At 43.3% G+C, this 25,733-nt stretch overlaps 1 protein-coding gene and 1 long non-coding RNA gene across 3 annotated transcripts in view; one reads left to right on the top strand and one right to left on the bottom strand.

Annotated features, from left to right (window-relative positions):
* LOC142938635 (uncharacterized) overlaps window positions 1-25,733 on the bottom strand; it is a 366,584-nt gene that overhangs the window by 187,807 nt on the left and 153,044 nt on the right. The window lies entirely within an intron of this gene.
* Window positions 1-25,733, top strand: part of smg1 (SMG1 nonsense mediated mRNA decay associated PI3K related kinase) — a 60,879-nt gene that overhangs the window by 4,795 nt on the left and 30,351 nt on the right. For both annotated transcript variants that reach the window (XM_076081899.1, XM_076081891.1), the window contains exons 3-28: window positions 436-588; window positions 3,517-3,653; window positions 5,201-5,259; window positions 6,152-6,365; window positions 6,707-6,832; window positions 6,915-6,987; window positions 7,745-7,842; window positions 7,978-8,151; window positions 9,231-9,452; window positions 9,936-10,037; window positions 11,326-11,616; window positions 13,393-13,523; window positions 14,770-14,928; window positions 15,612-15,730; window positions 15,826-15,913; window positions 16,008-16,109; window positions 16,806-16,946; window positions 17,458-17,684; window positions 18,369-18,568; window positions 18,694-18,855; window positions 20,251-20,405; window positions 20,499-20,632; window positions 21,707-22,015; window positions 22,398-22,539; window positions 22,945-23,095; window positions 23,810-23,930. In XM_076081899.1, coding sequence (XP_075938014.1) covers window positions 436-588; window positions 3,517-3,653; window positions 5,201-5,259; window positions 6,152-6,365; window positions 6,707-6,832; window positions 6,915-6,987; window positions 7,745-7,842; window positions 7,978-8,151; window positions 9,231-9,452; window positions 9,936-10,037; window positions 11,326-11,616; window positions 13,393-13,523; window positions 14,770-14,928; window positions 15,612-15,730; window positions 15,826-15,913; window positions 16,008-16,109; window positions 16,806-16,946; window positions 17,458-17,684; window positions 18,369-18,568; window positions 18,694-18,855; window positions 20,251-20,405; window positions 20,499-20,632; window positions 21,707-22,015; window positions 22,398-22,539; window positions 22,945-23,095; window positions 23,810-23,930 — 3,990 coding nt within the window. The remainder of the gene's footprint in view (window positions 1-435; window positions 589-3,516; window positions 3,654-5,200; window positions 5,260-6,151; window positions 6,366-6,706; window positions 6,833-6,914; window positions 6,988-7,744; window positions 7,843-7,977; window positions 8,152-9,230; window positions 9,453-9,935; window positions 10,038-11,325; window positions 11,617-13,392; window positions 13,524-14,769; window positions 14,929-15,611; window positions 15,731-15,825; window positions 15,914-16,007; window positions 16,110-16,805; window positions 16,947-17,457; window positions 17,685-18,368; window positions 18,569-18,693; window positions 18,856-20,250; window positions 20,406-20,498; window positions 20,633-21,706; window positions 22,016-22,397; window positions 22,540-22,944; window positions 23,096-23,809; window positions 23,931-25,733) is intronic.

Genomic DNA, 25,733 nt, shown 5'->3' with positions numbered 1-25,733 from the left:
TACTTCTTAATCCCAGTTCTCACTAATACATTCTCATCAATTTCATTATTGATTTGATAACAAAATCATACTGCTTTAGGCATTATTCAACCATAAAATCCAAAATATATAGATGTGATGAGATCATTTTATTTACCCGTCTTGTCCTGCACTTACATTTTTTTAGACTAATCTGACATCTGATCTCCTATATTTGGCTGATCTGGTTTCTTAAAGTAAGGGATGATGATTCAGTGATGACTCCTGTACTGCTGCAGCTTTTATGTCAGAAGTGAAGCAGAAATGTATTAAAAGCTTTTCTTTTCTTTTTCTTTTTTCAAACATGCATGAAATATAAGTTCCTCCCGTTTGCTTTGTGCTGTCGAGACATGCTTGTGTGTGTCTTGGCTCCGATGTAATGCATTGGTTTAATCTCACATGGTTTGTGTCCCTCAGATGGATATGAAGCTGGTCAAGGAGTCAGTGATGCTACATTTGGTTGGAAGTCGGTGGGGCAAGAGTTGAGGTCCAATGATGTGACAACGGATTTGACTCCTTTTCAGCATGGAAACCGTGCTTTAGCTTCAAAGGATATGAGGAAATTGCAGGGTAAGCTCTCTGACAAACTACCGACGTTCTAAGATGTGAACAGCAATGGCTGCATATGTCATCAGATCTGCTGCTCGGGTTTAGCTGGAGAAGATGAATCTACTCTTACATGTGTTTGTCATATTAACTGCACTGTAAAGAACTGTAAATTCAAGCTGACACCTGGGGAATAAGAGTGCAAACATAACGCTAGGTCTGCAACTAACAACTACTTCCATCATTGAATCTATTACTCTAATTCATAGATTCTTAATCTGATATAAGGACAACAGTTAAATACTATTTCCAGCATTTTCATTCAAAAACAGAACTTATTCTTGTTCAATGCTCTTTCGCTACAGTAAAGAATGAAATGGGGATGCAGCCATGCACTGAGAACAAATGTAACTAATATAACTAATACTATCTCTGTTGTAAAGAAGCCAGTGTTTGAATGTAACTAAATAAAAATACTTTAAGTTAATGTTACTTTGAAGAAGTTTTAACTGCTTATGAAACAGTTTTAATGTAATACTGATGACTGTCTACAACCAACATCAGTAAACGAGGCAATCAGTGAGAAGATTGTCTATATAATTATTCTTAATGCTTATCATCCGGTCCAGCAGGTCAGATTCTGTGCAAAATCACTAGAAACTCCTTCAGCTCAGACCGGAGCAGCAACCAGCCCTCCACAGACCCTGTGGCCTAAAATGTATATCACACTATAGGTTTGAAGTCGGGATAGTAATTGTAATATTTCACACTATGTTTTCCCTAAAATATCAATATAAATGTTATATGAGGGGTAGAACACTGCTATGGCAACTGCATGGCATCATTTACCGTCTCAAAGTCAAACGTCTAACATTGTAAATGTTCTCTTTTTACTTACTTTATCTATGGTGGTGGATTGCAGAAAACACTTAATTGAAATAAATATCGTTTGCTCACATTATGATAGCGTTCTGATTCACCTTCGCTCCACACTAGTAAAATGAGCGCTTTGTTTGTAATCGCGCTTCACACCTTAGTGATCCTCCACAGAGCTACCAGCACATACCGTGGCGTTGATGCGTAACGTGCTGTTGGTTGTATTCTCCAACATGCCAGAGGGCGTACAAACAAAATGTACAAAAAGACAAGTGTAACCGGCAAAACCTCCTCAATGCTGTCAACTCGTATCTTCTATTCATGGACTTCTTTATCGCCTTTATACAGAAGTCAATAATTACATTGAACAATTTGAATTGACAACTAAATATTTACTTTCTTTCTAAAGCATCTAAAAACGAATTGGCCTTCTTTGTACAATCCATAGTCCTGTTAATAGAGCTTTCATCAGTCAACTATTTGTGACAGTCATGTCTGAAAAGGTCTAATCACACGACCCACGGGGCAGGACCAAGTGCCATGAACATCTGCACCCGTGACTACGTCAGTTTCTGTCCCGCTGTCACCTCGCGCCCTAAAGTGTGCCCACAGGGACCGCCACAATCCACACATCACAGTTCCTCCTGGTAGCTTAGAGTACAACTTCAAAGTACTTGTACTTCACTTGATTATTTCCGTTTTCTACTACTTTATTCTTCTACTCAACTACATCTCAGAGATTAATATTCTACTTTTTACTACACAGCATTTATTTGACAGCTTTAGTTACTTTAAAGATTCTGATTAATTATAAAGAAAATATTATCAACTAATAAATGAAAGATATAGCTACCCAGCTCCAACATGAACACAATGCATCATTAACTATAATCCAGTAATAAAATATATATTATTCTGCATAATGAGTACTTTAAGTATATATTGATGCTAATACTTTTGTACTTTTACTTGAATGCAGGACTTTTACTTAAGTATTTGTACACTGCAATGTTGCTACTTTTATTTAAAGTTATGGTGAGGAACTTTTAACTGGTCCTGAATCAGTCTCAGTGTAGTCCTGATCCTCTATATGAACCAGTCTCGGTGTAGTCCTGATCCTCTATCAGACCTCCATCAGTAAAGAGACCATCAGAGAGAAGATGGTCTATTTCTATAGAGTTATTCTTAATGCTCGTCATCGGAGCCACCGGGTCAGATTCTGGTGAAATCAGATGACATCATGCAGGTTCACCAGAAACTCCTTCAGCTCAGACTCCAGCAGAGACCGGTCCACCGTAGCCAGACCCAGGTCTGTCTTCTCTGCAGACCTGCAGTCGAAGCTCCGGAGGGAGGAGGAGAGCTCGGCTCCCCGCAGCAGCGTCTCCTCCTCCTCCAGGAGCAGAGCTGCTTCTCCAGACACCGACACCACGCTGCTGGAGACTCACTCATGCGTTGGCTTTAAAGTAGCTTCATCAGGGGCCCAGCGGCAGTGATCCATCACAAAACGCAGAGATAACAGACTGAGGGTATTCTTCACCCGTACCTTTGTTCTTGGACTATAAGCTGTAGTCATGCGTTTGTTCTTCACTGTACTGCCACCTTTCAAAGGAGACAGTGGTGTCATTTCCTGTAATCCATCATGTGACGTCACAAGGCTTTGGCTGGCTTACTGCCCCAGTGGAGATGGTGCCACAGTGCATGTCATGCATCAAAACATAAACCCAACTAATAGATGATAGAATTTGATGACCACTATTTTTTATAATTGATAACTAATCGATTTAGCTGTTGCAGCCCTTAACAAGTCTATGCCATGGAGTGTGATCTCCTGATGTCAGCCCAGGCAGCAAACACGCCATTGTTGGCAGTGCAAGATAATAAAAATCCAACTAAGCATTTGTAGTTGCACAAGTAGCTACTCATGGTAAAGGGAGCCATATCAACTAGTTCATATGTGGTTGATTTTTAGGTCGTAACTTAACACATTGATGATGATGATCATTCTGGACCTGCACATGGACGGCAGCATGCTATGTGAGAGTGTGTTGTGACTGACATGTGGCGTTCCCGTTGCAGACAGAGGGATGGCTCACTCTGAGGAGTCCCGGCTGGCCAACCTCCTGCGACGGGTCTCCAGGGAGGACGATCGCGACCGCAGGCTGGCCACCCTCAAACAGCTGAAGGACTTCATCAGCCACGGCGAGAGCAAAGTGGTCAGTCCCGTTTTCTTCCTGTTCACAAAAGAGTGCATCCCTGCTCAGGACGGGCCAACCGTCTGCTTCTTCCTTGGGTGCTCAGTAACACACCTGCCATCATGTACAGTAGTGGAGTCACAGCTACTGTGAACTACAGTAAAATACACTCTGGTGGATGTTTAGATATGAAATGATTGGATTACGTTAATTTCTAACTCGCTGTACATCGAAATAACTAACAAAAGGCCCCAAAAGCACTTCAAAGATAGTCCCCTCTGTATACTACTCACTGTGTACTTCTACTTCAGAGGAACACGTTGGAGTTGGTTACTACATTTACCTCCAGAGAGGCATTTCACTCACACAATCTATGATGATTAAAGTATTATAAAGTGAAAGCTCCTCCTTAAACAGACATGAATTATATTTAAGTACATTGTGCTGATAATGCCTCCATTTCACTCTGCACATGAAACGTGTGTGGTATTGCGATGTACTTCGCTGTATTCTGCATGTACCTGACAGGAAAATGTTCCTGCTCTGTTGCAGATACAGATTCACTCACTATTAGAATGCAAAGCTCCAATCAAACAGACCTAAGCTAGATTCATGCTCGTTGTTACACAACTATAAAGCTATCGTGATTTGTTCAAAGGAAATCTTGTAAAATGTAGTTTTGGTGAGAAACTTATGACCTGTTCCTTCCTAACACTCGCTCTAAGCAGCTTATTTAAGCTACTATTTAAATATAAATACAGTTATTTATTTCCTTTTCATTCAAATTGTGTCTTCTGCAAATAACCACCATAGATGACAATAACAAAGTAAATGGATAACACTCGGTTTACATTGACTACAGGATTATTGAAATGATGCCATGCAGTTGCCATAGCAGTGCTCGAACCCTTCAGAAGCGTTTATATTTTACGAAATATGCCTTAAAATCCACCGTTGGTGTCTGTGTTTCATAATGATTGTCATATAGATTCTGGGCCCTCAGATGACGCGGCATTAACCACACTGGTTATCTTTCTCTGTTGGCTTGAGCAGGTCCTTCCTTAAACTGTTACACTTTCCTCTACAAGTCTCTGAAAGCATGACTAAAGTTTGGTGGCCGTTTCATGAATGAACCCTTCTAGACTCATGGCCTTATATGGTATTGTTCATGTTTATGCTGGCCACTCACGCAGTCATCTGAAGTTAGGAGCGTCTGCTGAATCTGACGCAGCAGGAAAAAAAGAGAAAGTTGAGATAAGAATATGGAAATGTTCTTGCATGAGGCCCATTTTTCTTTTTTCAAGAAGAACTTTCTTCTTAAAACACACTTCCAAAGATTCTGACATTCACCAATGTTTTGTTATTTTGGATTTGTTCTTGGGTGAGAACAGAATGTACGCACTCCAGAGCACACTTACAAACATTTGAGTATTTGGTTTTGTGTTTTCTTCAGTTTTGCAGTTGTATAACATAGGATTCAAATTACAATCAAAATGGGACTACAGGCAACGCTGTGTTGTCCCATGACGATAAACTAAACCTTGAGCCTTGTATTTTCTCCTGCACAGACGCTGGTCAAACAGCTGGACGCCGTCCTCAGCACCTTGCATGACATTTTGAATGAGAGGTAAGAGGAAAGTGCGTAGATTATCTAGATTTATTGGGCTACATCCTGAACATAAAGAGTGCTGGAGGGATGACGTATTGTTATTTATAGTATATGTACTCTGCTTTTATGATTTTTGACGTGTAAATACTAATAAATACTAATGGGCAGACGTTAACAGCTTACGTTAGACTATAAAGGAACTACACCACGGTCACATGACTTCATGTCACCACCACTAAGCTAAAGACAGATCAGTTGTTCACGTAGAGTCTCATTCACCCACCTGTTAGCAACTGTCTTTAAGACACGTCAGAGAAGTTTAAACATACAATTCAGTTAATAGTGAAGCTGTCTCTTGTGATTGTTTTATATTCATGTTCTATATATATATGTGTCAATTAGTTGGTAATCTGCATAGGAAATAAAAAGGTAACATATGAATCATACGGTTGTTGTGATCACTATAAGTGTTCTCCACTTTCTAGATGATTCTATTGATGTTGCTGAGGTTTTGTTCATTCTTGTTCTGAGAAGTTGTGCCTGCCTGAAACATTAGTATTGAAAATGATTGAATTGAAGTGCTGAACTATGCTGTCCTGTTGGTGATTTTTGGTTCTGGGGATTCAGCATCCATTTACTAACAACACTGTGCAGTACTTAAATGTCCTATTACTTTTGCATTTAGAATAACCATCTCAATCTAATTCCTATTGTATATCAACAACCTAATGATGTAGTGAAAGGGGTAACGGATGCATCTTCCCAATGCAGACAATGTATGCACCTCTGTCTCAGAGGCATGAATCCCACTGCACCCCCTGTAGTTCAACCATGACTGCTCTCAGCTGGGCCCACATGCCATTCAGCCTCTAACATGTAGTCTCCCTTCCTGTGGTGTTGGTGTGTGCAGCAGTAAGCTGCTGTGGGAGTTGCGTCAGGACGCTGCAGCCTGTCTGGGCCTCCTCTGCACGGGGCTCGGCTTCGAGGCTGAGCGCATCTTCAAGTGGCTGTTTCTCAAGCTCACTTCAAGCGGTCGTGACGAGGTGAAGCTGCTGTACCTGGTGGCAGCACAGTGTGCTTTGGAGGCTGCTGGAGAGAGAAAGGCCTTCTCTCACGTCATGCAGGTAACGACACACGGAGGCTGCAGAGGATTTCAGTACAGATCTGGGGTCTGATTCTCAACCGTTGCGTACGCACAAAAGGAAATACGCATGGTTATATAAATCAGAATATTTTCTGGCGTACGAACATTTCCTCATTTGTACACATGCAAACATTTAGTGTAGAGTTATAAATGATAGCCCAGAGCTGGGCTTTGCTCCTAAACATCCTGTGGCCAGCAGGTTGATAGAGATGGAACATGTATATCATGCTGTACAGTGGTGGAAAGTGTATATTAAGGGCCTGCTAGGGGGATGGTTTTCTGGACTGGGTTTTGGACTGGACTCTGTTTGGTGCGTTTCAGCTGGTGATGAGCAACCTGCAATCTATTCTGGAAAATGTGGACACACCAGAGCTGCTTTGTCAAAGTGTCAAGTGCATTCTTCAGGTGGCTCGCAGCTACCCGCATGTCTTCAGCACCAACTTCAGGGTGAGTGTTGGAGCAGTGATTGGTTGCAAACGTTTGAGGCACACGGGGTCAACTAACTAAGGTGTTTGCTGCTTTCCCACAGGACACTGTGGACATCTTGGTGGGCTGGCACATTGACCACACACAGACGCAGGTGCTCACTCAGCAAGTTTCAGGTCAGTTGGTTTTCTTATTGGCATTTTCAAAGTTGTGTCTGGTGTTCAGAAAAATAATTTGTCCGATAGCTGATGCCGATATCGATGTTGTTGTAATTTAGTTTTTGCTGTTGTGTGTTCCTCTTTTGTGCAACAAGGGAAACAAGGACAACTTCATATATAAAATAGAGCTGTTTTAAAGTCATTCAGCAATTCAAAAATACAAATGTAAGTCACAATGGAATTTAGGTAAAACAGATCTGAGGTGTGTTTGATTTAAAGATAAATACCATATCTAGTTGTTTTGTCATGTGTCTGCTGCTGACCGTATACAATTCCTGTCGTGCATTTTTTTAAACTTGCATCAGGAAGAATGTAAAGAGCAGCAACAAAAACACTGTTGAATTCTCTGAGCAGATAATATGAACGACTTTGACCACGAGCATTATTGATGTAAACACACAGTCTCACCGTTCTGCTGCCGTGCTATATTGCAAAATATTGAAATCTCTTAAGCTTGTGTTAACCCCAGTTTGTATTTCAGACATCTAACTAAAAACCCATTCACTTTGAGAAGAGGGAACCAGAAGAGCAAAATGCACTTCTGACATCCCTAGACCCAGAGCTTGTTTTTACGCTTCATGTGTTTTTTCTTCTGGTTTACTCACCCAACTAGTGGTTGTGTGTTGGGTTGTATGTGCTACCAAAATGCAGGTGCACAACACTAGTACTGTACCTGAACACATAATGGCAGTCCTGTGCTTTTGTGTCTGTTTAGCCTGGTTACAGAGTCTGGAGCAGTTCTGGGTGGCAGACCTCACCTTCTCCACCACTCTGCTGGGGCAGTTCTTAGAGGACATGGAGGCATACGCAGAGGTGAAGTTAATCCACAGTCTTATAGCATGCCACATTAGGCTTCTCTACAGCCATGCTCTAATGCCAGTTATGCTGATTCGGATGAAATGTGTCAGTAAATAGAACTGGCCTTGACTGCGCCTGTGCTCTGTTTAGGATCTGAACCATGGGATGGCAGGCGAGGTGCTGGATGAAGACATCCCCCCTCCCTCAGTGTCACTGCCTAAGCTGGCAGCTCTGCTGAGGGTTTTCAGTACAGTGGTCCGCAGCATCGGAGAGCGATTCAGCCCCTTCAGAGGACCCCCCATCACTGAGGCCTACGTTACCGATGTAAGAGCCACACCAAGGACCACCCGGGTCACTGTTCTAAAAGATCAGCTCCTTAGGGAAGATGAGGAGAGCAGTGTTGATATGTCACTAGCCGTATTCAGTTTCATTATAATTTTCAGAAAATGTAATGTAAGTCAATGCAACGTAAATTATTTAGCCAGTGATTGGTGCATAGATGCCGATCCAGCATTTTAGCCAGTATCAGAGTAACTTCTGATACTGGTATGGGAGCAAGTTTAATAATGGAGTGTGATGATAATAGTTATCGGCCCTGATATTCCATATTGGTGCATCTTTACTCCTAATTATTTTCCAATGAGAACAAAGCCAAGAATCAGAAGAATAAAACGTTATTTTCTGTACAAGTAAACGCATCCACACCTCACAAACGAGCTTCGTCCTGCTGTGGTCTTTGTCTCTGCTCGGTCCCTGACATACACCACGCAGCAGAGACGGACGGGGAAACACACACACGAGCACATAAAAACACACAGTGATGTAACAACCTGTTCCCCGCTGCTTTGTATCGGACACAAAAGAGTGCCACGGACCTAAAGCCTCGGTACGGCGTGGGGAGAATGAGAACGGGCGGCACACTCCGGCTGGAGGTTACATCCCCACGTGGGATCCAAATGTTCTCTGCTGACGCCCCGAACACGGCGAAATAATAAGAAAAGAGGTAGTCCAGGCAAAGGGGCGGAGTGTCTGCCAATACAGACACCACCACACACTTCTAGTGGGTCGTAAATGATGATACAGAGGGATTAGGGACCACACACACATCAGTCTATACATTGTTTTTTTGCTTATTATGTCAAAATGAATTCACTTTTTTTTCCCACAAATGTATTTATTTATTTCTAAAATTTGCAGCAGCCAAATGATGAAATCTGAAAACTATCATTACATGAGAGGCGCAGTTTTGGGCCAAGGTGCAGTTAATATCTAACTTACTGCTACTTGGACGTTGGTAAAATGTGCTAATAAAGTTTTGGCATTCGGTCACTGATTGGAATGAGCTTAACAGTGCTTCTGAGGTGTCACGTCAGTTTGATTTCCTCTGTTCTTTCTTTCCTCAGGTGTTGAACCGGGTTCTGTCCTGTGTGACCACGGCGAAGCAGGTCCAGTTCTCTGAGCCGGTTCTCACAGCAGGGAATGAGTGTGTGGGCGTGTTGCTGGCCGGTGTGGAGCCCTGTGGTCAGCTGATGGAGGCCGTCCTAGCCTATGGTCTGGACCAGCTGGACTGCTGCCGGGCTTGCGGCCCTGAATACAACCTGACAGTGCTCAGCCTCGTCACTCTGGTACTGCTGCTCTTTAGAGTTTGATCGCACCTGACCAAAATTATGATCTGGATTATTTTCATCAGTATTTAGATTACAATTGTTTAGGGACCAAATATTTTACTGCACTTTCATATTTGAATAAACAGCACTGCTTTCACTTCCATGTAATGCTACATTCCTGCTACTCTACATATTAGATCTGCACCATATTGAAAAAACTAAGTCATTTTAGTTTTTTCTGCGAAGGAATAGGAATGCAGGAATACATTTATTACGTTAAATGCACTTTGAGAGCAAAATTAGGAGGCTAGATCAGCAATTGTTTTCTTTTGTTTTGCTCTTGTAAACAATTTTATCATAAACGCATGAACTGTACAAAATTGGATTGAATAGAATTCATGCAAAGCCATACCATTTTCAGAGAGGCTTTCCCGACACAGAAGGCCAGCAGACCTTTTTCTGTAACATTTCCTTGAAGTGACTCTCTGCCTTTGCTTTCAGATTGTGGACCAGATCAACACAAAGCTGCCTGCGTCCTTTGTTGAGAAGTTGTTGGCGCCGGACTCCCAGCTGCTGAAGCTGCGCTTCCATAGAGAGAAAGAGGTGTGTGTTGCTTTATCAAAAGAACTGTGTGAGAGGTTAACGAGGTGAGCTAAAGGTTACTTTGCTGAGGTTGTAAGGTTTGCAAATGCACTACAGGGCCAAAAGTATGCGAGTACCCGAACATTGCAGCTAGGGATGCACTGATCTGACTTAGTGAATGCTGTAGCCTCACTGTGGTGAAGAGACTGTGGTCATTCTGTCATGTGGAACGCAGTGTCAAGCTTGACTTAAACATGGTCAAACAAAATGTAACAATTACATACATAGATATAAATCTACTGATGTATTGAATTAATAGTATAGGATACTAGATCGGCACATTGTCATCGTTACCCAATCCAGTGTTGGACCGATACCCGTCTCTGTACATCTCCAGCCATATGTCGTAGTTGACGATGGTTGAAAAACCATTAATATACACTCAAAAGTGTGCCAAGAAAACATTCTCCACACCATTACACCACCACCACCACCAGCCTGAACCGTTCACACAGGGTCTTCTGCTGCTGTAGCCCGTCTGCTTCAAGGTTCCACGTGTTGTGCGTTCAGAGATGGTATTCTGCATACCTTGGTTGTAACGAGTGGTTATTTGAGTTACTGTTGCCTTTCTATCATCTCCAACCACTCTGCCCATTCTCCTCTGACACCAACAAGGCATCTTCGTCCACACAACTGCCGCTCACTGGATATCTTCTCTTTTTCGGACCATTCTCTGTAAACCCTAGAGATGGTTGTGTGTGAAAATCCCAGTAGATCAGCAGTTTTTGAAATACTCAGACCAGCCCGTCTGGCACCAACAAACATGCCACGTTCAAAGTCACTTAAATCCCCTTTCTTCCCCATTCTGATGCTTGCTTTGAACTTCAGCAAGATGCCTAAATGCATATATCTCCTGGTGTAACAACCGCTGAGGTTGGACATCAGGTCTGGCTCGCTTCATTCCAGTAGCAGGCTTTATGCACTGGAAACTTGTCGTGTTGAAACAGGAAAAGGCCAAACATCAACTGCTGCCTCAAAGCTGGAAGCACGCTGTCGTCTAAAATCTTATTGTTTGCTTTAGATTAAGATTTCCCTGCATTGGAACTAAGGGGCCCTTACCAGGAAAAACAGACTCAGACCCAAAGTACAGAGAGGAGGGTAATAAGTTCAAACTGGGGTTCAGTCAGGGTGAGGGCTGCTATTTTTATGGTTACGGTTAAGTTGGATGAAATTAAAATAAAACAATATAATGTCCTCAAATGTTTGCTTAAGGAGTGTTTATATTTGTGTGTGTGCATGGACTCCACAGGTGATGTCAGCTGTTCATGGTGTGTACCAGGCACTGCTGAGCCTGAAGAACATTCCAACCCTGGAGGCAGCTTATAAAATGGTTTTGGGTGAGATGGCGTGTGCCCTGTCCAGCCTGATGGGAACCCTGGAACCCAGTGGGAGGGTCCCAGCAGCCAGCAGCCCCTGCACCAGCATCCAGCACCCTGCTTTTGCATCCCTCACCCTGTCCCAGGAGAAGGCCCAGTTCACCCTCATATTCAACCTCAGCACCCTCACCACCATCGGCAACACCAAGAACTCTCTCATTGGGGTAAGCCACTGTGCTTTTCTATGCTGTTGTTCACTACATGGCGCTCTGAGTCCTACTCCGGTGACATGGCACAGGTGGTACTGGTAAAATGAGACATGACATGTCTTCAACATGTCTAAATGCCTTGGTTGCCTCTATGGATTACTACCATATCAAATTCTGATGTCACGGTTATTGTCAGAGCAAATATCAGGGTTTTAAGTTTTTCACGATTATTAACTAGAATATTTGTAATGTATATCTATAGCTAATGAACTAAAATATGTATCAACATCAACTATATCCTACTACTTTATGAATCTTCTACAGTGGTTATTTGCATAAAAACACACAACTCAAATGATTATAAGATGAAAGATTGTTTGAATGAATTAAAACATCTTGTCATTAGTAGTGTAATGAAGTATTATAAGCTGCTTAGAGCTTGTGTTATAAACGGGTCATAATTCATCTCTAATATCTATTTCATATTGCTGTGAAAACATCTCCTTCAAACAACTGGATTTAATAAGTTTCTCACCAAATGTAACATTTGAACATATCATGGTAATGTTGTGATTTACTTTTGTCCAATACTGATTTTTCCTGAACGCACCATAATGGAACCTCCATACGTAAGCTGTTGGCTCGGTGCTGCCAGCGTTACATTCCAGACAGAAAGTACAGCAGAATACTTCATACATTGTCTCCAGAGGTTTCTCTGTGCATTCATCTGTAGCACACTGCTATCAGGCCGTATCTCCATGTCTGCACTCAGGCCTGCTTATATTACCTAAGACCCACCCTCTTAAGAATGGTAACCAATCGAAAATAGAGCTATATATGTGCTGATATACAACGTCACACAATATACAAAACAATAACTTAACACAGTACAGAGAAAAGTGTCAACACAAAATGCATCTTTAGGCAGTAAAGTGGTGTAAGCATCAATTTTCATGTCATGAAAATGACATGAAACTGTTAAAGCAACTGTCCTGAGGTGCTTTATTGAAGAAAATCTCTGAAACTGTGTTTGCTTTCACAACTATGTTTGCGGCAACTTTATCTCTGTTGTTCGACAGACAACTGTTAACGGATGAATCAAATAATCTACGGACAAGATCTGCACACCCCCAGATAATATACAATGATAATTAAAAGGATAGTGGCGCATTTTCAATTGGTATGAATTTTTGACGCTATCACAAGAAATCTTGTGATATCTTATCTCCTTGTTCATATAGCCGTCCGGCCGTGCATGTGAGCGTGCCCCACTGATTTAGCTCACAGCCTCCACTCTGCACTGCTCTAATACGGCGGTTACAGCTGATAACGTCATGGAAGGGGAACAGTTCTACATATAACATCATAATATTTTAAGGGTTGTGCACTATATTTGCTTTTTAACGTATTGAATTAATTTAAGTGAGATATAAGTGCAGACACAAATACTTCATGTAATGTGTGGGAAAACCAATTACGACTAATGTAAAACATTTAGTGTAGTTATTGTGATAGAAGATGAGTTTTCTATGGCACATGGAGCTTACTGTAACTGAAGGAAAGGTCCACATTCACTGTTGTTTGGGTTTTGTCTCCTTGTTTCCAATCAAAACAAGTGTGCCCCCCCCGGTACTAGTCTGCAGTGTAGTCCATATGCTTACCAGATGAAAGTTACATTCCAGTTAACCTTTCACCTTAACACAAAGGCCCATTGTCGTGGTGAAAAGCTGCATTAGAAGATGAATGGCTGTTTTATGTGGCCATGTGTTGAAGTGTGTTTCATGTGTTTAGATGTGGGCGCTGTCTCCAACGGTCTTCGCTCTGCTCAGTCACAATCTGATGTTGGTCCACTCTGAGTTAGCGGTCTACTACCCTGCCATCCAGTATGCTGTACTCTACACCCTGTACTCCCACTGCACCAGGTAATGTCTGAGCCATGCACACACACCTGTACTGTCCACTACAGCATTCTGAATGTTATACACCTAGTAACATTTGAAAGTTACTGCTTCTGGAAACGGGGAGTTTACAGCGTGCACCCTTCATGAAACAACATACTAATGGATGCTGCCCCACGGGCTTCGTCCCAAAGCCTAAATGACTGGCTGGGATAGCCACTAAATAAACTTTAATAGTGGAGAAGGCCTTCCCCTTATCTACTAATTCTTGCAAGAAACACAGCAGGCACTGAACACCCGAAAAGGAATGGCGTGCGTCAGCTCGCACCACTCCTCAAAACCCATCCACTTACCACTGTAAAGCCCTTGCACTCTGAATGGTGTCAATGACCCCTGCAGGCAGGCCTGGAAAGGAGGCTTTGATGCACAGTGCAAACATGACCGAGGGTCAGCCAGCGATTCCTGAGCATGTTAAGCACCCATGCAAGCTATGCACATTGGATGAGGGTCCATGCCTGAGATGGACACCCCGCACAGATGGGATGCAGCCTCTTTGGCCTTCGGTTCCGACCCTTTGGCGGGGGTAGTGGCTCAGCCTAGATGAGCTGAGGGAGCTGTAGTTTCTTCACAGGAAGAAAGTGAGGATGATTTGCGAGGGGGCGGTCGACTCTGGTAATAGGAGGGGATGTGGTCGTAGCACAGTGACAGACGTGGTGTCATTGGAGTTTCCATAATTGGTCACGCCAAGGCGATTCCCTCAGAGGCTATCCTTCCCTTAATACAGCTACGTTTAACACGGCTTACGTTACCACAGTTTCAGTGTCTGACATCTAAGGTGGCCTTCAGGTAATGTAGAAACACAAAAGGCTCTCTAGAGCCAGTCTTTGATTTGTCCGTTCTGGGCTACTGTAGAAACGTGGTGGTGTAACATGGCTGGGTATGCAACATTTTATATTCCGATTTAGATACCTTAAATTTGACAAGGATACCACAACAATAATTCTTGTGTATGCTAACGTTTAGTCAACTTATTGGTCGTTGTAGTCATTTTTTTATGCTTTCCAATACCCAGTCCGAGAGAAGACGACCCGCTGCTTATGTAGATATGAAGGGCTCATTCTAAGCTAACAAAAGCACAGCAGTTTTAGGTGACTATACAATAATGAAAACATATGAATGAATATTATAATCCATTTCTGCACTGAATAAGAGTAACATGTTGAAGCTGCTGCACTGTGGTTACTCGTGTCTCTTCTGTTTGTTTGTCCAGGCACGATCATTTCATCTCATCCAGCCTGTCCTCTTCTCCCTCCCTGTTCGATGGCGCCGTCATCAGCACTGTGACCACAGCAACAAAGAAACATTTCGGCACACTGCTGAGTCTTCTGGGAGGTCTGCTGGCGAAGGAGCACCTCTACCCTGAAGCCAGGTTCTTTATCATGCCAATTTACATAACTTAGAAGTGGCACAAGACATGTCTTCAGCAGATACATTATCATTACTTGCATAGTTTCATCAATGCGAAAGAAAGAATAGTCTACATGGACAGCTGTGCCCTCTTAGTGCCACTTTGGTCTTGATCCAGTAGGAGTCACTGCGGGGCTTCCCAACAACAATGTTACTGCTATAGCCAGTTACATCAGCTCTCTTGATTCAGCACACATGGTAGGGCTGCACAGTTCTTAATGAAATGAGAATCACAATTCTCAAGCTCAGGGAAAGCGTTTATTTTTTCTCTAACAAATTGGCTGTAAAAGTGTCCTACAAAGAAATGCAGCAAGCGTATGGACTTCTATTAAAGAAGATGTATCAAAGCACCAACACGGTCCATGTGAGGTCTAGATGCTATATAAATACTGTGAAAGTATGAAAGCGCTCCCCAGAGAAATGTACACGGTCCCTATTCAAACCGTTCCTTTAAATGGGCCATCAGAACTTAAGGTTGTAATGTCACAGCTAGAAGCTCCACTAAACTCTTTGTGTTTGACACACATGGGTCCTCGACTGCAGCGACGCTGTGAAGACGCAACAGGAGCAGATGAAGAACACACCTTTTTCATGTATTCAAGAAGCAACTCATGTCTGTGGGACCCCTTTGTGTTGGTTTGTCAGGAGGCTGCTGCTGACCTGGGCTCAGGAGATCTCTGTGCTGATGAAGAAGTCGGACACCTACAGCCCTCTCTTCTCCCTGCCCTCCTTCAACAAGTTCTGCAGGGGGCTGCTGGCTAACGGTGAGCCCCAAATGGCCAAAAATCATTCATGTTGTGCTTCCCTACGGGCTGACAGGCGATATCCTTGACATTTGTTGTTCAATTTTCTTCCTTAGGTCTTAATGAGGACCAAAGTATCTGCCTTCAGACCTGCCACAGTTTACAGGTCCTCTCTTCGTCCCTGTCCACAGAGCTGCTGCAGAGGTGAACCTCATAAGCTTAAAGTTCTTCCAGGCCATGTTTAACATTTGATCTGGAAAGTAGGCAGGATTTCTTACTGCTCCGTATTTTCCATTAGGTGTGTGGATGTCTCCAGAGTCCAGTTGGTCCACTCAGCAGTGAGAGTGAGGCAGGCCTATGGCAAGCTGCTCAGGACAATCCCCCTTGATGTGGCTTTAAGGTAAGTCTTATTGTACCACTGGAAAGCCTCTACAGTGTTCTCCACATACCAAATTCGTTTGACATCTTGTATATATGATACAGTTGGGAATACCATGCCTGAGGTTCAATAAAGTTCAAACTGAAGGAAGTACTGGTGTTCTGAGAGTCTGTCGGTGTGGACGGCGTTATCAGCTGTAACCGCCGTATGAGAGCGGTGCAGATAACCAGTGGGGCAAGCTCACGTGCACTAACACGGCAAACTCCCACGGAGAATACAACGGTCGTCAGTTTAGGAAAGTGGCTCCCCCTTTTTGAAAATTCTCTATATTGGTGAAGTAGTATTATGAATTCAGACAATCTGTAAACCGTATTGAAACAGGATCCAAACTCCAGCAGTTGTTGATGACCGAGTTCCTCACTGGTTGGTTAAGAGGACTCTGCATTAGACGGTATAAAACAGTCAATAGAATATGTTGACAGTAAAATAGGCATTTGTTTTTCAAAAAGTGTGAATTGCAACCATGACGGATCCTTGAGCATACAGTCATAAATGAGCACAAACAAATATTTAGCTGTTGGGTCCCAGACAGAAAGACAGATGCACACACTCACAAGCAACCAAATACATCATCTCCTGGCGGAGATGATTCTTTTTTTTCACCCGGTTGAATGTATGCCTTATCAATTATGTGTGTGTGATTGTGTCTGTCCACAGTAACCACAGCCACCCTGAGATGCGGGAGATCTCACTGGCCATCCGTCACCACATGAGCCGAGCACCCAGCAGCACCTTCCACCCCCAGGACTTCAGCGACCTCATCAGCTTCATCTTATATGGAGTCCTGCACCGTGGAGGGTACACGTCACAGTGACACAGCGATCAACTGCATACATTTTACACAGACTCTGTTATCAGGCCTTTTTCTTTGTTTTTTCCCCACATTTTCTTTTGGAGTTTGAGAGGATATTTAAAGTGCACTATTGTTACCAATTTTAATTATGGCAGCATGCAAATGTCAGCTTATTTTCTAATACTTTTCTACTTATTTCATTAATGCTAATCATACTTCTTGTACTTCTAGTACTATGTTATTTGAATTCATGTTTATTTGATAGGGACGGTGTCATTTAACATAGTTCCAATACAGAGAATGAAACTGATGAGCTGCTCAGAGAGTTTCTAGTTTTTGATCATTTTCAACTCTTGTCCCTAGTTGGGCTTTTACATGTACAGTTTAATAAAGACACACAGCTCTCTATATCATGAAAGCACAATACACTTCAAATATGGAAACATGCCACAATACATATTCATGCTCCATACACGTCAAACACATTCATGCTGAGTTTATGTTCTCTATCCTCAGCAAGGATCCCTGGCTGGAGCGTCTGTACTACAGCTGCCAGCGGCTGGAGAAACGGGACGGCCGAGGAGGTGTGGACAGCAGCAGGCCCGGTGCGGTGCCGCGGGTGCTGCTGAAAACCGAGGCAGTGCTGTGGCAGTGGGCAGTGTGGGAGGCCGCACAGTTCACTGTACTGTCCAAACTCCGGACACCTCTGGGCCGAGCTCAAGACACCTTCCAGACCATTGAAGGTAAACGCACAACTTCCAGCTGGTCTTCACAGTGACTAGGTCCAACCTCGGACATCTCTGTTTGCTTCTCTCGTGCGATGAGCGGTGATTGCAGGTGTGTTTTTGGATCACAGGTCCCAGAGAGCAACGCGTGTGAGTTTTCCCCAGAATGTGGCTACAGATATCCAGTTCATAACCTATTGTCCATCTCCCCTCCTTCAGTGATGCATAGTAACTTAACAGACCTTAATGTAGATGATAGTCTTTGAGATTGCTACCTTGTTTGGTTTTCAAGCCTTTGTTTTTTTCACCTCGGGCTGCTATGACAGGATTTAGTTCACCGAGTAGTGGACATGGTGTACATGTGGCATGGCACAGTATATAGGGAATCCTGATACCAGGAGGGGTTAAGTGATGAGGTTACATTCCCCTGTGTGCCGTGCTATGTACAGTGTGTGACATTTAAAATGTTTTATATTATGGGAAATATCAGAATGTAGTGTTCAATAATAGCCACTTATTAAAAAATAAAAATAGAATTTTTTTCTAACTTCAAAAGCTGAAGATTCTTTTGAATATTTTTGGTGGACAGTAGATGGATGACAGAAAGAGTACTAAGGAGTAAGAGATGTGGAATGACAACAACGTAGGTCCCTCGTTGGGAACAAGCCACAGCACCTTCTCACCTGTGTCCCTGTGCTTCAGGTATGATCCGGAGCCTGGCTGCCCACAGTCTGAACCCAGAGCAGGACGTGGGAGCGTGGGCTGGTGCTGGAGGGGATGGGGATTGTCACCACTCGAATCAGCTCCGCCTCGCTCTGCTGCTTCAGTACGTGGAGAACCTGGAGAAGCTGATGTACAACGCCTATGAGGGCTGCTCCAACGCTCTCACTGCCCCACCAAAGGTGTGCAATATAAAGCTCCACACGCCACCGTGGGTTACAGACTGCAGTGTTTCACATGCGACTAACCGGGGAACACCATTTGAGTAACACTCATTAAAATGGGTCCCACCTCCTTTGTGTCTCAGGGCATCAGGACATTCTTCCACACCAACCGGCAGACATGCCAAGACTGGCTGACGAGGATCCGCCTGGCGCTCATGAGAGTGGGTCTTCTGTCTGGCCAGCCTGCAGTAACCATTCGCCACGGCTTTGACCTGCTGACAGAGATTAAAAACAGCGGCACCCAGGTCAGTACAAGACTACAAACACGCTACTAGGGATGCTTTCGCTTTGCGGCTGTTCAGCTCTGCTTCTCAACTCATCATCAGAAGAGAAATATACTATCTATATATCTATGTCTATATCTATATCTGTCTATATATAGATATAGACATATATCTATATATAGATATATATATCATTTTTGTTTTGTTCTGGCCATTCTTCTCTTCAGACCCTTTTTCCAACACGAGAACATTGTATTCTGTAGGAAAAGCACAATAGGTATTTGTTCATTTGTTTCTACTTTTCTCCTCGTAGTTGTATAGCAGGTAACGAGGCTTTTGAAGAAGTTATTAAAACAGAAATGTGATACACGGTTTTGTTGCAGTGTTTCCCCTGGGTTTACAGCTTTGGGGGGGGGGCGACACAAACACTTAAAGGAACCATGGTGTTGACTGGCAGGGAGACTCTATAAATTGCCTGTTTATGCTTTCTACATATTCAACAGAACATTCCTAAAACCAAAAAGAAAACTGAAATAATGCCCTATTCATTCTCTGTATTTTATCTATCTATCTAATCTGTCTATTTATATATGTACGTATTTACTTACTGACTTACTTACTTAGATCTTGTACAGCCGGGGGGAGTATTTCCCCTCTGACAGCCAAGCTGGGTCAGCATCGGGGCGGAACTCCGCCGTGCGTGATACAGAGGGCAGAGGAGAATTGTACACGCTCGCGACCATGTAGAGACAGATATGACATGCCGTCGTGTCAATAAGATAAATAACATAAGACTGTTTAGTTTGTTTAATAAAAGAACACGGTGTAGACCTGTTCTATAGGAAAGGGAACCTTAAATGACTTCTGTTGTGATCTGCCGCTATATAGAAAACAAAATTAACTCCACCTTCAAGGGGGGGCGGAGGGTGCCGTTGGGGGGGGGGGGGGTGCCCCCCCTAATACAATGTTAGGGGAAACACTGGGTTGTTTCAGGAGTGTGTATGATAGTGCTCATTCAAAGATTGAATGACTTTAAAATTGTATTCATTGTTTCCCTGGCACAAAAGCGGGAATAAATGACAACAAAAAACATTGGCATGGGACAATTTTAGTTTTTTAAACATCAAAATCTGCCCAGAAATTCACAATGGCTGCATCCCTAACTGTTATATGAAACTTTCAGGTGAGCAACATGCGCTCTACGATCAAGTGTTGTGTGCAGTAAGGATGTGAGCAGACATGTGCTGTAGAGCAGAGGCTCCGTTGGTTTTGGAAAGCAAAGGCTGCAGGCTTGAGCCTCTGAAGCTTCTATGTGTGCACGTCATGTGTAACTTTAGGTGGTGTGTAATGGCAGCATTTCTGATACGTAGGCATGTGGTTATTTAATCGCATGGCGTGTTTTGGTGTGCTCATCAGGGTCCGGAGCTGGAGGTTCCTCTGACATTGCTGGTGGAGGCTCTGTGTGAGCTGCGTTGTCCTGAGGCCATCCAGGGCCTGGCAGCCTGGAGCCTCATCACCACCGGTAGGAGTCCGGGCTGGCTGTCGTCAGTGGCCCTGCAGGCTGAAGGACGGTAAGCAACGCTCAGCAAAATACTCAACTAAACCATCCATATGCACATGTCTTTGGTTGTCCTCTACTAAATAGTAACTGTGTGTGTGTGTAGATTTGAGAAGGCAGCTCTGGAGTATCAAGATCAGCTGTCTGCGGTCACAGGGATGGACTGCAGCATCAAAAGCTCTGAATGCTGTCTACTCAAACTCTCCAGCAACACAAGCAGCCCCAATCACACCAGCAACGGTAACCAGCACCTGTCCACGTCAAATAGAATATGATGCATTCATGAAGCTATCCAGCATTATATAAGAATTGAAAGCTCCACCTTGAACAGACGTTATGTCAATTTAGATACATTGGGCCGATGATGCTTCTCTTTCACTGAGCGGTATTCATACTTTTACTATTAATAGTTCAAGGATTCAAGGAAAGCCTATGGTCCTAGCTGGGTTAGCTTAGCTTCCGTCCCGGCTCTCATCCTCTTGGCGTTTTCTGCGGCAGGTCTTGCTGGATGGTCGACCATGGGTAATGATTGTCTCGAGGTCCACTCCCCTCATGAATCTAATCCCAACGCTTCTTTCTCCGATGTTGATGAGTGCATTCTGTCTTATGACATAAATGCTCCAGTAATAAACACCAAAAGACAACAAATTAAGACAAAAATGCAGCAAAATTCATGGGATGTGCTGGCCCGCAGCATGTAAATGATTAGAGGAAAGGTGTTATGAAAGCAGGGCTGCATCTGTCTGGGGCCCCAATAGGGATGTCTGCCTTTTACCGTACTGATCACATGTCACTGTTTAGTCAACAACTGTAGTCCTGGGATCATTCTTTTATGTGTGAGGTAACATCAGGCTTGACTTAAACATATAAATATGCTGAATTGTTTAAAATGAAGGAATCCGATACCAGATCGGCCCATTGTCAGTGCATCTCTAACCCGCCCCTGTAAACACACCCAAGTCACAGTTACTCGCGGTTTAGTAACATCCGTTTTATTGTGAATTTAATCGTGTATATGATTTTTTGTATGGCTGCTATGGCCAAGTCTCTCTGGTAAAATAGATTTTGATCTCAATGGATCTTCCTTGGTCAAATATATTGGTGAAAGACACTTACAGCAGGTCTTTTCCAAATAGTTGCATTTGTAGCTTGTTAAGCCATAACCAGCTCAGTTGAAAAGTAGAGCATGGATTTAATTAGTGGCGGTATTCTGCTGGCAGTTACGTTATTAGTTGTGACCCGCAGCACTGGAATCAAAGGACTGCTGCTCAAAGTGTGGTTATTTTGTGTGTGGGGGGTGTTTCCTCTGGAAAGGTGACGGCAGGAAGACGGTGCTGCTTAAGTCCAGCGAGTGCTCTCCCGAGGTGATCAACTTCCTGGCCAACAAAGCGTGTCAGTGTTACGTGGCCCTCTGTGATTGGGCCTCTGTTAAGGAGTGGCAGGCCACCGTCCACGCCCTCAAACAGAACTCCAGCAATCCAGTCAGCATCAACCTGAGGACGGATTTCAACTACATCCAGGCTCTGAGCTGCTTTGAGGAGGGAGACCTGGCAGAGTGTGGAGCTCAGCTGGAGCTGCTTCCCGGAGAGGACTGCTCGCTGTCCAGCAGCAAGGACAAGCTGGGTGAGTGTGTTTGAGGACCGAGTCTAACGGGGTTTATTAAAACGTTTTAAAACATCCTAAATTGAGTTTACCCTTCAAGATGCGTTAAAGGAATAGATAAATACTAAATACATAATAGTCTTTAGTCTAACAAGACAGAATATCACGATCACCATGTTTAATCAAACAAGCTTCATTGTAGATGAGTTTGTATATGTGTTTTCTAAAAACTCTCTCTGTGTGTGTGTGTGTGTGTGTGTGTGTGTGTGTGTGTGTGTGTGTGTGTGTGTGTGTGTGTGTGTGTGTGTGTGTGTGTGTGTGTGTGTGTGTGTGTGTGTGTGTGTGTGTGTGTGTGTGTGTGTGTGTGTGTGTGTGTGTGTGTGTGTGTGTGTGTGTGTGTCAGATCTGAAGAGGCTTCTGCCCTCTATGAGTCCAGATCCAACTGAGCTGCAGAGAGCCATCGAGGTGCAGCTCCTTCGCAGCGCCGTTAGCGCCATGACGAAAGCAAATCAACAACCGGAGCAGAGGACCACAGCCAACCCAGAGTGAGTGTGAGATGCACTGGACACAGAAACAAGTATCTGGTCCTGAAGGGCTCAGGGATCCAGGTTACTCCTATGGGTGGGGTGATGATAGAACAGAGCTAGTTGGTGTGACGTGCTGTCTGACCTCCTTGCTTTGTGTTTACTGGCGGTCATAGTGTTGTACATGGTTGTAAACACAGAAAGTGCCATAGTTTTGAAACAAACGGTCTAAAAACACGGGTCCCTGTCTTGGCTTACTGGTCACTGTTGTTCAAGGTGTGTTGAGCTTCAGGAGCGTTCCCCACTGAAACCAAGAAGAGAACTTTTGTTATTGTTGAAATAGTTTTGTAAACATCGGTGTGCACTTTTCTTTTAAATGCCAGAGTTCTGCGGTCTCTTAGATAATCATGTGATGTGATGTTGCAGTACGTTGGTGCGCTGCCTGAAACAGACTGGACGCATATGCTTGGGTCCTCTCCGCCTGTCCACCCTCACTCTGTCTGATGCCCTGCCCACACTGCCCACCCTGCAGCTCCACTGCACTGCTACGCTGGAGAACACGCTCACGGGACAAGAGGTATGTACTCCCTTACTTTACATCCCGTTATATGTACAGCCCTGTACAAGGGGGGGGGCAGGGCAGAACTGACCGTCACTGATTGGTAAAATACAAACATCAGTTATGTTCTAAAGCACAAACAAATACTCAACAGATGATTGACTGTGGAGACAGACTCTCTTAGTTTCACTTTCCTCCTCTACATTTCATTTACTACGTCCAACAAGCATCAGTAATTGTATGCCGCAGTAAAAGACAGACCCTACGGTTTGAACTGTAGGCTTCACAGTAAGTTTACTCCTGTGCCACCAACCGGTAAGAAGTGAACCACTGTCAAAGGATTGATAACCCAGAGTTAAAGCTGAACTTGCCTCACTATCCCCGTGAGGGAACTTCAGGGTTGACCCTTGGTTTTCTTACTTTGACGGTGGTTAGATCGCCATAATAACTCCTGCTGCACAGCAGTTAGTCTAGTGACAATCAAAGCTTGGTGTGCAGGTCGTAACATAATATTACACTCATGAAGAAGTGAATGTCATAATGGAGCCTCAAAGCAACACAGTTTAAAGTGTGAATGCATATATGAAAAGGCTCATCACATCACTGCTCCGTCTAGGGCCCTAGTAGATCTAGAACTACAGTAACTGTAATTACATATGTAGGCTATTCTTATGGCATGTAGCGTATGACAATATTGAATTCCACCATGTGTGTTGTGTGTATTGGTTGCAGGACTGCGTGATTCCTTTGTGCAGTGAGGCTCTGAGCTCTTGTAAGCAACAGGATGTGCAGCCTTTCCTTCAGGCCCTCAGATACACCATGTTCCAGAGGCAACTCCTCCACAAACTCAAAGGTAACTGTCAATGACTAATGACTACACCAGGTGAGTTGGCAGTAGTGCTGCGATGGATCAACTCACGGTTCGGATCAGAGTCACAGATCTGATCAACACAAAAGAAAAAAGGGAGCAAATATAACTTTTAGAGATCCCTGATCATGTTTTATTTGCCACTGATACTAATTTCTCATCACTGATGATCAATATTGGCAGATCCAGATTCCTTTGTTGTTTGGTTATAGCAGCTGGTCTACAAGGCTCTGGACATCTTACATTTTTTTTTGCCACCGTCCCAAAAATCATTTCAACCGCTCTGAAGTCGGTTAACCATCAAAAATTCTAAATGTTATCTTTTTACTTTGTTATAGTCATCTATAGTGTTTTCCTTTCTTCATAAAAACACAGTTCAAAAGATAAGGAAATGAAAGATTGTATTTTTATGGATTAAAACAAATCTTGCCATTAGTAGTTTTAATGATGTATATAAGCTGCTTAGTGTAAACAGTTCATAATTCATCTCTAATATCTATTTATATTGATGTGAAAACAACTGGATTTATTCAAGTTAATCACCAAAACTACATTTTACGAGGTTACATGTGAACACATCATGATAATGTTATAATTTACCTTCGTCCAATACTCGTTTTCACTGAGCAGAGCCTGAAGGCATCATAATGTAACCAAACATTGATTTAAACACAGATTAGTTGTTTATAATGTAACATTATCAGAGATCTGCATCTAGAAACGTATGAATGATTCCTGATCGCATGTTTTACTGAATGTTGGTGGATAACGGTCGTCAGTAAAACTTTATTTCCCACTGTGATGGTTAACGTTAAACTGTAATTAATCCGAGGTTCACGTGCGTGCTGAACCATGAGGGGGTCCGTATGGATTGTTGTCGTTCTCTTCACATATTAAAGTTCATCTCAAACCACACACACGTCACACAATGTGTTCAGAGGGTCTGAACCATTCAAACCATCCAATATTCCCCATTTTTCATATATTATTGGTATTTTAAAACTTTTCTAGCCAGCAAATGTAATTAAAATCTTTAAATGGTTCATAATGTTGCAGCTAGAATCTTCACTATGACCACAAGATGTGAGCACACTACGAGGGCCTTAATAGAACAGAGCCACAGTTGATGTTTTTAGTTCCGCCTGTGTCAAAATGACTGCTGTAAAAAGGGCATATAGCTTCCCTTCATTGGCCAGCTGTCCATGTCAGATCAGACTTTAGCAGCCTGGTCTCCTTAAACCTCATACTGTAGTCAGGACTCCCTGCTGCTGTCTGTCCCCAGAGGGCAAAAGAAGTGAGCAGACCAAATGTCCTCTGTCAAACTCTCTTCTTATGGCGTAAACCTCTAAATGGACATCAGACGGTCTGATTCATAAAGCTCAGGATGAGGCTGGTGTTTCACCCAAATACTACTTTCTGTCTATCTTCTTATAATTAATTGCACGTGTAACATTTGGTTCAGCATTACTGTCTGCGTTCGCCAAGCTATGACACCCACTACTGTGATGGTTGGGCACAAATAACAGAACCCATACAGCCCTGTGAGGAGGGCCAAACAGCTGAGGGTGTTTGTGGCCTTGCTATGTGTTGACTTGTTGTGTGTTGCAATGCAGTCTGTTGTTTTAGTGCCGTGATGAATAGACATTTGATGCTTCATTACAGCGGTGGAATTCAGAAGCAGAGAACATCACAATAGTTTTTGAACAGGTCTACTAGATCACACATAATACGTAACGTCGCTGTTTAATGCAGGAGCAGAGATTTCTTTGTGCCGGACATCGTTGCCAT

This window comes from Anarhichas minor, unplaced genomic scaffold (genome assembly GCF_050575085.1).
Source record: "Anarhichas minor isolate MPS153535 unplaced genomic scaffold, ASM5057508v1 ptg000007l, whole genome shotgun sequence".
NCBI lineage: Eukaryota > Metazoa > Chordata > Actinopteri > Perciformes > Anarhichadidae > Anarhichas > Anarhichas minor.
This window is presented reverse-complemented; position numbering and strand designations above follow the sequence as displayed.